Raw genomic sequence first — 16550 nt, 5'->3', positions numbered from 1 at the left:
CCTCGTGTTGGGGCACCTGTGATGGCTTGGGTGCTTTGCCAGCCAAAACGGGCTCCTAATCTGTGTTTTAAGCTAGGATGGCCTCCTGCAACCCTCTGTCAGCAAAAATGGAGGTCAGTAAAATGAGGACCCAGATTGTTAGGGACAATCTGTAAACCATTGTAAACCACTCATAGAGGGCAGTAAACCACTGTGAAGCTGTATCCCTTTCGAACTGCCACAGAAAAAAAGCACTACAAATACAACAAACTGCACATTCTTTGAGTTTCTCAAACCATCTACTCCTCCTTTTAATTTCTTGCCCTTCTGGGCAAGGACATTGCTAATCTGCACAATCTCCTTTCGGACATTTCTTTTTTTCTATAGCTTAATCTGATCCCCAGTTAATCAATTTTGAATCCTGGAACTTTGGACAAATAGGCTTGCAAGGTGTTGGATAGCCTCCAGACCCCATGTGCATTATTATATCCTTTCATAGCCACATGTTGGTGTTGCGTAGGGGGGGGGGGAAATAAGTGCAGAAAGGGAAAAAAAGGAGGTGAGAAAGAGTTGAATATGTTTTTTGCAGGAAAAGCTTGGTTAAAAAGCCCACATCAGGCAAACTTTATTCACTGCAGGGGGGGAGGAGGAGGAGGAGGAGGAGGAGGAGGAGGAGGAGGAGGAGGAGGAGGAGGGAGAGAACTCCCAGACCCAGAGACTTTTTTTTCTTTGCAGAGTATATAAAGAGAAACAGTGCTCTTTTGCTATCACTGACACTGCACACCCTCCTTAGGCAATAAACTTGGCAGAGACATCAAAAGTTTCCTAACCAGATACTACTGAAGGTAAGAAGATGTTCACTCTTAGTTTAATGCAGCTTGAGGTTGAAATTCTGCAGTTCCAACTTCTTTGGGCTCAAGTTTTCTTTAACACACCTTACTAGAAAATTGCAAAAAAACCCAAACCAAAATAAACGTTTTTAAAACCAGAGAAACAAAATAGAATTTGGGAAAAGCACTTGGTACCAGAATGTGGAAATGGGAGATTCCATCGTGATTTGATACTGTTGTAAGTTGGGGGTTTTTTCCACTTCTTGAGTCAGTTGTTGGATTCGGTGGGTTCTGCATATTGCCACCCTGCACATCTAAATTTTACTGCCTCTGTTCTTGAGACTAGAACAAGCAACTGGTAGGAAGTGATAAGTGGCAGGAAAACAGCTGGACTGCCAGAGAAGCTGCTGAAAACTGAACTGTTTGCAGCTTTGTTAACTTTGTGTTCCATCCTCAGCAGTGGGCATTGAAAGAATGGGAGGGGGGCTAATAAAGAGGAAGGGAAGCCCTCTCTCAAGAGGTTTAACGGAGACCCTCTTTGGGTTAACACAGAGGTCTTCAAACTTGGCAACTTTAAGACTTGTGGGTTTCAACTCCCAGCAAAGCCGGCTGGAGAGTTCTGGGAGTTAAAGTCCACAAGTCTTTAAAGTTGCCAAGTTTGAAGACCTTTGGGTTAGAATGGACTGGACTGGACTGGAATAGAATGGAATAGAATAGAATAGAATAGAATAGAATAGAATAGAATTCTTTATTGGCCAAGTGTGATTGGACACACAAGGAATTTGTCTTTGGTGCATAGGCTCTCAGTGTACATAAAAGAAAAGATGCATTTGTCAAGAATCATGAGATACAACACTTAATGATTATAGGAGTCAAATAAGCAATGAGGAAACAATCAATATTAATAAAAATGTTAAGGATACAAGCAGCAAGTTACAATCATGCAGTCAATAGTGGGAGGAAACTGATGATAGGAATGATGAGATTGAATGTTATTTTTTAATGTATAAAACTGAATAAAAATTATTTAAAAAGGAATGATGAGGAAAAAAACTAGTAGTGATAGTAGTGCAGACTTAGTAAATAGTTTGACATTGTGGAGAGAATTATTTGTTTAGCAGAGTGATGGTGTTCAGGGAAAAAATTATTATTATTATTATTATTATTATTATTATTATTTATTAGATTTGTATGCCGCCCCTCTCCGCAGATTCAGGGCGGCTCACAGCAATGATAAAAACAATATACAGTAACAAATCTAATATTAAAGTTTAAAATAACAATTTTACATTAAAAAGCCTAAAAACCCCAGTTAAAAAAAAAAAGTTCTTGTGTCAGGGATATATTGTATATAAATCAGGGATATATTGTAAGTGAAGGATCCGGGCTGATGTGTAATTATTCCCCATGATTTCTGGGATGCTTTTGAGATCATGAAAGCACCTGCAGTCAAACTGAGTTTTTTTGTTTTTGTTTTAAACCTTAAGTACTTGTTCAATGGGGGGGGGGCGTCGGAATGACGTCCCACTATGTCTTGAAAGGCTAGTGTTGCTGAAGAGGCGCTATGTGGTTACGCAAGGAATACTGGACAGCCTAATAAAGAGCTGCTTGTCAGAAATTAGCATTTCTGAGAGGTCGATGAGTGCAGATAAAACGCTAATGAGCTGGTCCGTGGCAACCATGCAGAATTCAGCCTCTTTCATCAAACCAAACATTTTGTAAGGAAGTCAAATTGTACCGTCCGATTTTCTGAAGTGCAATCAGATAATAAAGTGGAGCGATGTTCTTTAAGGACAGGCCAGCACAAGGGTGAGTGCAAATAATGGCTTTAGATAAGTGGTTTTTCAACCAGGCTGACTTCACGACGGGTGGACTTCAATTCCCAGAATTCCCCAGCCAATATGGCTGGCAGGAGAATTCTGGGAGTTGAAGTCCACCTATCTTAAAGTCAACAAGGTTGAAAAATCACTTATCTAACGCCATTATATTATGATATACAGTGGTCCCTCGATTTTCGCGGGTTCGAACTTCGCGAAACGGCTTATACCACGGTTTTTCAAAAATATTAATTAAAAAATACTTTGCGGGGTTTTTTCCTATACCACGGTTTTTCCCACCTGATGACATCATACATCATCGCCAAACTTTCGTCCACCTTTAATAAATATTTTTTTAATAAACTTTCATAAATAAACATGGTGAGTAATAATTTAAATGATTGCTAAGGGAATGAGAAATTGCAGTTTAGGGGTTTAAAGTGTTAAGGGAAGATTTGTGATACTGTTCATAGCCAAAAATAGTGTATTTACTTCCACATGTCTACTTTGCGGAAATTTGACTTTCGCGGGCGGTCTTGGAACGCACCCCCCGCGAAAATCGAGGGAACACTGTATTAGGTTACCTAGCAGGACTTATCAACTAAGGATACAGATGCAAATATAGATTAACAGAGTTGGAAGGGACCTTGGAGGTCATCTAGTCCAATCCTCCGCCCAAGCAGGAGACTCTACACCAGTGATGGCGAAGCTTTCTTTCGAAAGAACGTGCACACGTGGTGTCGCGCATGTGCAAGTGCCCACACTCATAATTCAATGCCTGGGGAGGCCAAAAACAGCTCCACCCCCCACCCCCCTGGAATCATGAGATACAACACTTAATGATTGTCATAGGTGTCAAATAAGCAATGAGGAAACATTCAATATTAACAAAAATCTTAGGATACAAGCAACAAGTTACAGTCATACAGTCCTAAGTGGGAGGAAATGGGTGATAGGGATGATGAGACAAAACTAGTAAAAATAGAAGTGCAGACTTAGTAAAAAGTTTGACAGTGTTGAGGGAATTATTTGTTTAGCAGAGTGATGTTTAGTTGTCTTGGTGTGCAGCGCTCTATAGCAGTGTTTCCCAACCTTGGCAACTTGAAGATATTTGGACTTCAACTCCCAGAATTCTCCAGCCAGCGAACGCTGGCTGGGGAATTCTGGGAGTTGAAGTCCAAATATCTTCAAGTTGCCAAGGTTGGGAAACACTGCTCTATAGCGATGTTTTGAGGATAGGAGTTGAAACAGTAATAATAGTAATAAAGAAAAGAATAAAAAAAGAATATAGAAAGAATAAAAAAAGAATAATAAAGAAAATAAAGAAAAATAATAAAGGAAGTTGTTCCTTTCATCGCCTTCCTAAATCTTGCCAATCAGCTCTTTTTTAAAGGCATGTGTAAGCCAAGAACTGTTCGTCTATATCTTGGGGCAGGGAGTTCCACCTGAGTATATTTATCTATTTACTTATTAAATGTCTACGCTGCCCATCTCACTGTAGAGGGTTCGCAGCTCGGTATGTGCTGCACCTAGGAACATCCCAGCTTTTAAATCAGTTACTCGGCAAAGAAAAAGAAGGAATGCGTGATTGCGAAATGCTTAATCTTGTTACTAAATTAATCAATTTCCTGGATTGACATAGTATATCAGCTCATAAATCATCAAATGGACTGAGTTTGCATAAGGCGTTAAGCCACCCCAAACCCCTGAAGTTAATGCTAACTAAACATAACCGTTCGGCAGCGTAACATGATGCTGTTGGGTTTCCAACAGAGTTTATGAACCAGTTGTGCAAACAGAACTGCGGAGTTTTGCAGGAGAAAAAGTGACGGGCAAATGATTAGATTAGATTATTTACCAGAGTTAAAAGGGATCTCGTAGGTCATCTAGTTCAAACCACCACCACCCCTGTCTCTCAAACACCAGTGATGGCAAACTATTTTTTCCTCAGGTGCCGAAAGGGAGGGATGAAGGGAGGAGTACTGGTGCTACCATGGGAAGGAAGGAAGGAAGGAAAGAAGGAGGAGGAAAGAAGGAAGGAAGGAAGGAGGAGGAAGGAAGGAGGAGGAAAGAAGGGAGGAAGGAAGGAAGGAAGGAAAGAAGGAGGAAAGAAGGAAGGAAGGAGAAGGAAAGAAGGAAGGAGGAGGAAGGAAGGAATAGTAATAGCACATATATCACTTCATTGGGCTTTACAACCCTGTCTAAGTGGTTTACACAGTCAACCTCTTGCTCCAACAATCTTCATTTTACCAACCCTGGAATGATGGATGTCTGAGTCAACCTTGAGCCAGTCTGGATCGAACTTCAGGCAGTGAGCAGTGAGTCAGCCTGCAATTCTTCATTCTAACCTGTAGAAAGAATCATAAGAAGCTCCCCTTCCCCTCTCTTTTAATTTCCATGCCCCCAGGAAAGGGCAAAGAAAAAACCATCCATAGAAGTTGCAGTAATCCCTGCCTCCCAGCCAGAATGGCCTCTAATGACCCTAAGGCCTGAATTAAGAACATATAAGAACATAAGGACAATTCCATCTGTCCGTCCATTAACCTGGGGGAAGAATCATTGACCCCCTCAGAGAGGGTTCGCAACTTGGGCGTCCTCCTCGATCCACAGCTCACATTAGAGAAACACCTTTCAGATGTGGCAAGGGGGGCATTTGCCCAGCTTCGCCTGGTGCACCAGTTGCGACCCTATCTGGACCAGGACTCACTGCTCACAGTCACTCATGCCCTCATCACCTCGAGGCTCGCCTACTGTAACGCTCTCTACATGGGGCTACCTCTGAAAAGTGTTCGGAAACTTCAGATCGTGCAGAATGCAGCTGCGAGAGCAATCATGGGCTTTCCCAAATATGCCCATGTTACACCAACACTCTGCAGTCTGCATTGGTTGCTGATCAGTTTCCGGTCAAAATTCAAAGTGTTGGTTATGACCTATAAAGCCCTTCATGGCACTGGACCAGATTATCTCAGGGACCGCCTTCTGCTGCACGAATCCCAGCGACCAGTTAGGTCCCACGGAGTGGGTCTTCTCCAGGTCCCATCAACTAAACAATGCCGCTTGGCGGGACCCAGGGGAAGAGCCTTCTGTGTGGTGGCCCCGGCCCTCTGGAACCAACTCCCCCCAGAGATTAGAATTGCCCCCACCCTCCTTGCCTTTCGTAAGCTACTTAAAACCCACCTCTGCCGCCAGGCATGGGGGAATTGAGATTCCCTTTTCCCCTAGGCCTTTACAATTTTATGCATGGTATGTCTGTATGTATGTTTGGTTTTTTATATTAATGGGTTTTTAATCATTTTTAGTATTGGATTATTATTGTACGCTGTTTTATGATTGCTGTTAACCGCCCCGAGTCTCCGGAGAGGGGAGCATATAAATGCAATATATATATATATATATATATATAGATAGATAGATAGATAGATAGATAGATAGATAGATAGATAGATAGATAGATAGATAGATAGATAGATAAAAAGAGCCGTGCTGAATCGGGCCAAAGCCCATCGAGTCCAGCGTTCTGTGTCACACAGTGGCCCACCAATTGTCCATGGGGATCTTGAGCAGGAAGATAAGGCAAGACCCTCCCTTTCCCTTGACCCCCAACAAATGGTACTCAAGGGAATCCTGCCTGCCTCAACCAACATAGAGGCAGGGCCTGGGCATCTGTTTCATCCAAATTGATGGGATTGAGTTGGAAAACACAAAGCCCATGCAGAATTTACATTCTCCACTTTTCCCCAAGGCTAGCCTTAACCCTGAAACACACACACACACACCGAACAAACCAGGAAACCAAATAGGGACAATCAGAATACAGAATCTCATGTAATCAATCAACCCCACCCAGCATCTCAATCTCAAAGTGTCATGGCCCACCAGCAGCCCATGCAGCTGATATCGGATGCCTCCAAGATCCCTTCCAACTATTCTATTCTATTCTATTCTATTCCATTCCATTCCTCTCCTCTCCTCTCCTCTACTCTACTCTTCTTTCATTCCATTCCATATTTTCTCTCTTCTCTTCTCTTCTCTTCTGTTCTCTTCTCTTCTCTTCTGTTCTATTCTACACTATATTATTGTACTCTACTCTACTCTACTCTTTCATTCCATTACATATTTTCTCTATTCTATCCTATCCTATCCTATCCTATCCTATTCTATTCTATTCTATTCCATTCCACTCCTCTCCTCTCCTCTACGCTACTCTACTCTACTCTTCTTTCATTCCATTTTCTCTCTTCTCTTCTCTTCTCTTCTGTACTATACTATACTATACTATTCTACTCTATTCTACTCTACTCTACTACTCTCTTTCTATACTATATTATTCTACATTACATTACATATTTTCTCTATTCTATCCTATTCTATTCTATTCTATTCCATTCCATTCCACTCCTCTCCTCTCCTCTACTCTACGCTACTCTACTCTACTCTTCTTTCATTCCATTCCATATTTTCTCTCTTCTCTTCTCTTCTGTACTATACTATACTATTCTACTCTACTCTACTCTACTCTACTCTACTCTTTCATTCCATTCCATATTTTCTCTATTCTACTCTATTCTATTCTAATTCCATTGCATTGCATTCCATTCCATATTTTCTTTATTCTATTCTATTCCATTCTGTATTATTTTGCATAACTACTCAGAGGTGCCTTTGTACCTTGACTTAAGCATCAGAGAGGCAAGGGAAGGGAGCAGAGGTGCCTGCAGGGTGCGGTCGTATACAGGCAGTGACTGTAATATGATGATAAGAGCCCTCCTTGTTTGTTATGCACCATGCACATGGAATATGCTGCTAGGTCTGAGGAGATCACCAGCAAATTTCAAGATTTGTTCTTCAATGTTTCTAGTTCTTTGTTGCCCATTTCGATTTATGATTAGTTGGTGTTTTATCTGACGTACAACAGTTCATTTAGTGACTCTTCAAAGTTACAGCACTGAAAACAGCGACTCACACTTACGACCAATGAAATACCCGATTGTCACATGATCTTTGGTTCATATTTATGACAGTTGCAGCGCCCCAAGGTCATGTGATCCCTTTTGTGACTTTCTCACAAGCCAGGTCAGTGGGGAAAACAGATTCACTTAACAACCATGTTACTAACTTAACAGCTACAGTGGTACCTCGAGATACGAGTTTAATTCGTTCCGGACCTGGGCTCTTAAGTCGAGCAGCTCTTATCTCGAACGACTTTTCCCCATAGGAATTAATGTAAATAATTTTAATTGGTTCCAGCCCTCAAAAAACTCACAAAGTTAGTCTAAATTATGCAGAAAGACATGTTTTTAATGAAGAAATGTACATGTACATATAAATGAATAATGAAGTTTCTTTCACTTAACTTGTAAACTTTCTTAAACTTTTAAATTTACATATGTTCAACTTCTCTGCCACCCAATCCTGTAGGACAGAGGTCCCCAACCCTTTTTGCACCAGGGACCGGCTTTAAGCGATCAAGAGAGGAATGGGTGAATGAATGGACAGAGGGTGGGAAGGAAGGAAGGAAAGAGGGAAGGGACAGGAACAGAGGAAGGAAGGAAGGAAACTTATGAAAGGGGAGAGTAAGAGAGGAATGAGTGAAAGGAGGGAGGGAGGGAAGAAGGTGGGAAGGAGAAAGGAAAGAAGAAATAGAGGAAGGGAAGGTAAAAGAGAGAAAGAAAAAGAGCAAGAAAGAAAGCTGCAAGCACCCCCCCGAGCCCCCCAGGCCGGCTGCAACCTTTTAAAACACGCGCGCCGCTTCGCAGCTGTCTCCTGAAGCCGAACGCGGAAGTTAGCGTTTGGCTTCAGGAGACAGCTCCTTGGCGCTTGTATCTCGAATTTGGGCTTGTAAGTAGAACAAAAATATCTCTCCCCTCCCAGCTCTTATCTCGAGTTGCTCTTAAGTAGAGCAGCTCTTATGTCGGGGTTCCACTGTATCATGATTCAGTTAATAACCTTGGCAAGAAAGGTCATAAAATGGAGAGAAACTCACTATCTGGCTTAGCAACATTAACTTTGGCCTCAATTGTGGCCATAAGTCAAGGATTACTTGCAATACATTGTGTAATACTTTAAGGTAAAGGGAACTGCCTGGCCAGGATCACATTTTTCAGCCAGGAGACTTGAGAACTGCAGGAGACATGATTAGTAATGGCACGATTGGGTCAGGTCACTATTTCTAGTTGAAGGCCAAGCACCTTTGGGAGAAAAGGTCTTCGTTGTTGTGGATAAGGAAGGTGTGTTGGATACATGCATCGCCATGAGTTTATATTTAAAAATATTAAAGGCAGGAAAGAAATGGAGGGAGGGAGGGAGGGAGGGAGGGAGAGAGAGAGAGAGAGAGAAAGAAAGATGATAGATGGATAGATGGATAGATGATTGGATGGATGGATGGATGGATAGATGGATAGATAGATAGATAGATAGATAGATAGATAGATAGATAGATAGATAGATAGATGATAGATAGATAGATAGATAGATAGATAGATAGATAGATAGATAGAGAGACAGACAGACAGACAGACAGACAGACAGCTGATAGATGATAAATGGATAGATGGATAGATGATAGCGATGGATGGATAGATAGATAGATAGATAGATAGATAGATAGATAGATAGATAGATAGATAGATAGAGGTAGAGGATAGATAGATAGATAGATAGATAGATAGATAGATAGATAGATAGATAGATAGAGAGAGAGAGAGAGAGAGACAGAGACAGAGACAGAGACAGAGACAGAGAGAGAGAGACAGAGAGAGAGACAGACAGACAGACAGACAGACAGAGACAGACAGACAGACAGACAGACAGCTGATAGATGATAAATGGATAAATGGATAGATGATAGCGATGGATGGATGGATGGATGGGTGGGCGGGCGGGCGGACGGACGGACGGACGGACAGACAGACAGATTAATCAAGGGCAGAAATGAGATGAAGAATTGACTGAAACCAGAATATTTATTTATTTATTTTATTTAACTTTATTATTTATTTTGTCATGCACGTATAAGATTACAGACAAAGTACAAACATTAATATGAATGTATGAAAACTATAAGCATGGCTCTTTGAGTACATGATATTTTACAAATACATGGAGACAGCTGGACAGGGGACAGTAGGCACGCTGGTGCGCTTATGCACGCCCCTTACAGACCTCTTAGGAATGGGTTGAGGTCAATAGTAGAGAGTCTAAGGTTCACGTTTCAGAGGTTTGGGGGGATAAACTACAGAATCAGGTAAAGTATGCCAGGCATTGACCACTCTGTTGCTGAAGTCGAATTTTTTGCAATCAAGTCTGGAGCAATAACTCTTCTGATTTGAAAAAAAAAATTGCAATTATACAGATAGCAACTTTGCCGCAAGAAATAAGGTTGGGAAAAAAGAGCATAAATAATTTAAGCAAATTGAAATAAAATGTGGCCGAATTTGAGAAGGATACTGTTGCCCTCGCTTTAAAATCTCTCCACCAAGTAAGGGAGGGTGATTTTAAACTGGGAGGGGGTTGGGGAGGCTGATTTCTAGGAATAGTAATAGAAATAGCATTTAGACTTATATACCACCTCGTAGTGCTTTCACAGCCCTCTCTAAGCGGTTTGCAGAATCAGCCTCTCGCCCCCAACAATCTGGGTCCTCATTTGACCCACCTGGGAAGGATGGAAGGCTGAGTCAACCTTGAGCCAGTGGTGAGATTTGAACTGCTGAACGACAGCTAGCAGTTAGCTGAAGGAGCCTACGGTGCTGCACTCTAACCACTGCGCCACCCTGGCTCAAACATTGGGGGAAGCTGAAATACACAGAGAGGAAAAGTCAAAAGACCACCAGTTCATGGCCTCCATTGGAATGATGTTCCAAACTCTGAATTCCACAAAATGCTTTGCACCTAAACACAATAAATCAGGCAGGACAGGGGGGAAAAACAGAAGGAAGTATGGCTTAAAACTACAGCAATGCAAAAAACACTGGGAATAACAGCTAAAAGAACATGCAATATATTAAGGAGGGTCAGCCAGAGGCCGCGTCTAACGCAGGGAAATGGAGAGGGCCATTAGTATTTTCTTTTTTCTTTTTTCCTATTTTTTTTTCCTTCTTTCTTTCTTTCTTTCTTCCTTTCTTCCATCCTTTCCTTCTTTCCTTCTTTCTTTCTTTCCTTCTTTCTTTCTTTCTTTCTTTCTTCCTTTCTTCCATCCTTTCTTTCTTTTTCTTTCCTTCCTTCTTTCTTTCTTCCTTTCTTCAATCCTGGAACCATACCTTAGTGTTATTCAGTGTTCTGTCGGGCTCTCTGGTAGAATCCTCCCAAAAATTCACAGGTACAAATGTCAGACACACACACGTTTGAAAATTCCAAACAAACTGGTAATTTGTACAAGTCCCTTATCAGTTCTGTGATACTTAGCTTGCAGCTGTGAGGCAATTCACAGTCCTTCTTCTTTCACAAAGTGAAACACACTTTGCTCTGGTTTAGTTTCAAAGTGGGGAAAAATCAGCACACAAAAGGTTGAAGTCAGTAAAGCAGGCAGGAAACACAAGGATGAGATAATCCTCCACAATGGCCAAACCCACAAGCTGCTATTTATAGCAGCCTCACTAATCACCACATCCCCACCCAACCACAGGTGGCCTCATTTTCTTTGGTAATAATCTCTCAGTTGTTGCTGCCTATGCATCGCTCTCCGCATGCGTGGCTGTATCATTAACTCTTGTTCTGAATCCAAGGAGGAGCTAGATAAATGATCTCCTTCTGAGCTGTCTGCCACACTCTCCTCCTCCCTGTCACTCATGTCTTCTTGGTCAGAGGAGCCTTCATCATCAGATTCCACCGGGGGGAAAACAGGCCTGCAGCATGTGGATGTCTCCCCCACATCCACAGTCCTTGGGGCAGGAGCTGGGCCAGAGCTAACCACAACATTCAGTAAATACACAACAACCACTTCCCGACTTTGAGAATTCCACCCACATCTCACCTTTTCCCCATTCGGCTCTCGTCCATCTCTAAAGTCTAATTTACAGAGATGGAAACATGCCCAACGTCAGGATGAGAAACCTCCTGCCTGTCATGCACCCAACAGTTGAGCTGTTTTCCCCAACCAGGTTATAAAACGAAATAAAATCATTAGGAGCAGTTGATCCAGAGTCTATAAAATCATAAACGCAGGGTGGAGAGTCTGATTTCCTTCTCTCTGCCCTTTAGCGTACGTGAAATGCTAGCAGAGATGGATGGAGGTCCAGTTCAGCTATCAGCAGAGAGGTGCAGGTCTTATGAGTCTGAATGTAAGCACCAGCAATGCTCAGCAACTGCCCAAGACCCTTGTCAAAGTAGGCCACTACTGAAGAGGCTGGAAGCCCAGGTAGGCATCCATCCACACCTTGCCTTCAACACTCAGGTTGACAAGAGTGCTCCAGGGTGGATCTAACCTTGATGTTCCTCAACCTTGGTAATATGAAGATGCCTGGACCTCAACTCCCAGGATTTGGAGAGTTGGAGTGTCGGAGTTATTTTGAACTTGCGTTTGGAAACGTGGAGGATACCGGTCACTAGACAGTTTTCTTAATAAAAACACTGCAGCAGGATTTTTTTCTTTAGAAGATTCTTTTATTTTTCAGTAGTATCAAAAATTATTAACTCTATACTATCTATTTATTTATTTATTTATTTATTTATTTATTATTGGAGTTGGATGGGACCTTGCAGGTCATCTAGTCCAACCCCCCCCCCCTTTGCTGGTGCAGAAGACCCTACATCACGCTAGTCCAATAGCAGTCCAGTCTTTTCTTGAAGGTCACAAGAAATTGGCAGTTCTGTGTTAGCAAAAACTTCAGAAGAAAAGGATTTAGGGGTAGTGATTTCTGACAGTCTCAAAATGGTTGAGCAGTGCAGTCAGGCAGTAGGGAAAGCAAGTAGGATGCTTGGCTGCATAGCTAGAGGTATAACAAGCAGGAAGAGGGAGATTATGATCCTGCTATATAGAGCGCTGGTGAGACCACATTTGGAATACTGTGTTCAGTTCTGGAGACCTCACCTACAAAAAGATATTGACAAAATTGAATGGGTCCAAAGACGGGCTACAAGAATGGTGGAAGGTCTTAAGCATAAAACGTACCAGGAAAGACTTAATGAACTCAATCTGTAGAGTCTGGAGGACAGAAGGGAAAGGGGGGACATGATCGAAACATTTAAATATGTTAAAGGGTTAAATAAGGTCCAGGAGGGAAGTGTTTTTAATAGGAAAGTGAACACAAGAACAAGGGGACACAATCTGAAGTTAGTTGGCGGAAAGATCAAAAGCAACATGAGAAAATATTACTTGACTGAAAGAGTAGTAGATCTTTGGAACAAACTTCCAGCAGACGTGGTAGATAAATCCACAGTAACCGAATTTAAACAAGCCTGGGATAAACATATATCCATTGTAAGATAAAATAGAGAAAATAGTATAAGGGCAGACTAGATGGACCATGAGGTCTTTTTCTGCCGTCAGACTTCTATGTTTCTATGTCACTAGTGTTGGAGCATTCACCACCTCTGCGGGCAAGCCGTTCCACTGGTTGATCTCTCTCACAGTCAGAAAGGTCCTCCTTATTTCCAGGTTGAATCTCTCCTTGGACAGCTTCCAACCGTTGTTCCTTGTCTGGCTCTCTGGTGCTTTGGAAAACAATGTGTTCTCCTCCTCCCTGTGGCAGCCTCTCAAGTATTTGTAGACTGCTATCATGTCCCCCCTGGACCTCCTCTGCTAGACTACCCATGCCCAATTTTATTCTGTAATTCTATATTACAGAACAAACCCAAACCCAAACACAACTAAACTATAACAGACCACAACAAACCACACTAAACCAAACCACACCCATACAAAGATGTATTACAATGTGTTCTGCCGGGCTCTCTGGTAGGAGCCTCCCCAAAATTCAAGAGTACAAATTGCAGACACACACACACATTTGAAAATTCAAAACAATGTTCTTTATCACAAAATTCAAAATAAACTAAGCACTCTTTTTGTATTGCAAAGAGCACTCCTCCCAAAACAACTGGGTAGTTTGTACAATTAACCTTAAGCAGTCATTAAGTACTTAGCTAGCAGCTGTGAAGAAATTTCACATCCCTTCTTCTTCCAACAAAGTGACACACACACACACATAGCTCTGCTTTGGTTTCAAAGGTGTGAAAAATCAACAAGCAAAGTCCAGCAACCCAGGATTCCTGACAAACTGCGATCAGATACTCTTTCACAACAGCCAAACCCACACACTGCTATTTATAGCAGCAGCCCTAATTATTGGAGCCCCACCCAACTACAGGTGGCCTCATTTTCTCTTGTAATAATCCTTTAGTTGTTGTCTCCTATGCATCACTCTACGCATACATGGATGTGTCATTAATTCTTGTTCAGAATCCAAGGATGACACAGATGATTGATCTCCTCCAGGGCTGTCTACCAAACTCCCCTCTTCCCTGTCACTCATGCTGCCTTGGTCAGAGGAGGCTTCATCGGCAGATTCCATTGGGAGCAAAACAGGCCTGCGGCATGTGGATGTCTCCCCCACATCCACCTGCACATTCCTTGGGGCAGGAGCTGGACCAGAGCTAACCACAACACAATGTATATAAGTATTGACCAATCAGGTCATAGAACAGATTGCATCATTCTGCTGATGCACCAGGACTCAGCATCACTTGTACTTTACAGTAATTACAGCATTTCCACTGAACTTGTAATATTATCTCAGGTTTAAATCCTGACGTGAAGCCCACACCCATTGTCATGGCTGCAGTTCACCTATCCAAGCTTCGTGAGCTGATGAGTTTCTTTGCTAGATGAGTGGGGTGGTTGATGCATATTTTCAAATTGCTGAGGTTAAACAACAATGATCTAATGTAGGGTGTCTCCAAATTTGGCCACTTTAAAACTTGTGGACCACAACATCCAGAATTCCCCAGCTGGCATTGCAGGAATTCTGGGAATTGAAGTCCAGAAGTCTTAAAGTGGCCAAGTTAGAAGACTCCAGTTGTAAAGACGTCTGTATATGTGGACTCCCCTAATCAGTATGGGAATTCTGTCTTCTATAACAGAGATTTCCAACCCTGGCAACTTTAAGACTTGTGGACTTCAACTCCCAGAATTCCTCTTTGCTGACTGAGGAATTCTGGGATTCGAAGTCCATAAGTCTTAAAATTGCTAAGGTTGGAGACCCCTGTTCTATAAGACAACCCTGTCTTATAACAGGCTTGAAAATCTCTAACACCTGCAGGATCCACAGTTGTTTTGCTGTGAGTTGCTTCTCATACTCCCATGGAAAGACGATGCTCATTGTTGGCCAAAAGGAAGGTCAAGAGGACACCGTCAGTCAGATGCTTTGTTGTTTTTGTTTGGGCAGGATCCAAAATTCACAATGGAGATCAACGACGCTGGCGAGAAGTCTGACAAAACGCAAAAGACAAGAGGCAATTGTTGCAAGCAAATGTCAAAAGCCCTGAGCTGTGTCATGGGAGATATGAAGGCTTTTGGAGACTGGCTTAAAGGTAGGCTGCATTTCTGGTACCTCTATAAGACCCAATGGAAGCACCAAGGGTATAGGTGAAAAGTTATTAAATACCTTGATTATCATCCAAAGCAAATGTTTCCCCACCTACGGAAGTCTAAGCCATGTGGACTTCAGATCCCAGAATTGGTGAGACAGCATGCTGGCAAGTTTAACTGGTGTAGACTTCAACTGCCAGAATTCCCCTGCTGGCCCAAATCTGGATGTTGACATACACACATCTTAAAGATGCTAAGTAGAGAAACACTGTACAAGAGATTTCCTGAAAAACAGGGTCCTTCTTTCTGTCCTTCTTCTTTTTTTCCCTTTTCTTCCTTCTTTCCTTGTTTCCTTCCTTCCTTATTTTCTTTTTTCTTTCATTTTTGTTTTTGTTTTCCTTTCTTCCATTTCTTTTATTTCTTCCTTCCTTTTTCCTTTCTTTCCTTTCTCTATTTCCTTTCTTTCCTCCTTCCTTCTTTCCTTCCTTCTTTCTTTTTTTTCCTTTTCCTTTCGCTTTCCTTTCTTCCTTCCTTTTTTTCTCCTTCCTTCCTTCTTTCTTTTTTCCTTTTCCTTTCTCTTTCCTTCCTTCCTTCCTTTTTTTCCCCTTCCTTCCTTCCTTTTCTTTTCTCCCTTCCTTCCTTTTTTCCTTTCTGTTCTATTTTATTCTTTCCTTCCCCTCTTTCCTTTCTTATTTGAACGGATTATTATTTGAGCCACTTATTTGAACGGGTCCAAAGACGGGCTACAAATATGGTGGAAGATCTTAAGCATAAAACTTATCAGGAAAGACTTAATGAACTCCATCTGTATAGTCTGGAGGACAGAAGGGAAAGTGGGGGGGGGGGGACATGATCAAAACATTTAAATATGTTAAAGGATTAAATACAGTTCAGGAGATAAGTGTTTTTAATAGGAAAGTGAACACAAGAACAAGTGGGCACAATCTGAGGTTAGTTGGGGGAAAGATCAGAAGCCACCTGAGAAAATATTATTTTACTGAAAGAGTAGTAGATGCTTGGAACAAACTTCCAGCAGACGTGGTTGGTAAATCCACAGTAACTGCATTTAAACATGCCTGGGATAAACATATATCCATCCTAAGATAAAATACAGATAATAGTATAAGGGCAGACTAGATGGGTCGTGAGTTCTTTTTCTGCCATCAATCTTCTATGTTTCTATGTTTCTTTCCTCCTTCCTTTCTTCTTTCCTTCCCTCCCTCCTTCCCCCTTCCTTCCTTCCTTTCTCTTTCTATCTATCTATCTATCTATCTATCTATCTATCATCTCTCTATCTATCTATCTGTCTGTCTGTCTGTCTGTCTGTCTATCTATCTATCTATCTATCTATCTAACTATCTATCTATCTATCTATCTAACTATCTATCTATCTATCTACCT

General features: G+C 41.8%; 1 protein-coding gene across 3 annotated transcripts in view; it reads left to right on the top strand.

Moving 5' to 3' along the window:
- SLC14A1 (solute carrier family 14 member 1 (Kidd blood group)) overlaps positions 1–16550 on the top strand; it is a 54825-nt gene that overhangs the window by 11161 nt on the left and 27114 nt on the right. The window contains exons 1-3 of one of the 3 annotated variants that reach the window (XM_070736426.1): positions 737–824; positions 11822–11978; positions 15007–15151. In XM_070736426.1, the coding sequence (XP_070592527.1) occupies positions 11832–11978; positions 15007–15151 (292 nt within the window). In that variant the 5' untranslated portion in view covers positions 737–824; positions 11822–11831. Of the gene's footprint in view, positions 1–736; positions 825–11821; positions 11979–15006; positions 15152–16550 lie in introns of those variants that run through there. The other 2 variants (XM_070736428.1, XM_070736429.1) reach the window with 2 other exon arrangements.

This window comes from Erythrolamprus reginae, chromosome 2 (assembly GCF_031021105.1).
Source record: "Erythrolamprus reginae isolate rEryReg1 chromosome 2, rEryReg1.hap1, whole genome shotgun sequence".
NCBI lineage: Eukaryota > Metazoa > Chordata > Lepidosauria > Squamata > Dipsadidae > Erythrolamprus > Erythrolamprus reginae.
The sequence above is the reverse complement of the archived record's forward strand: the minus strand, read 5'-3'. Positions and strand labels throughout refer to the sequence as shown.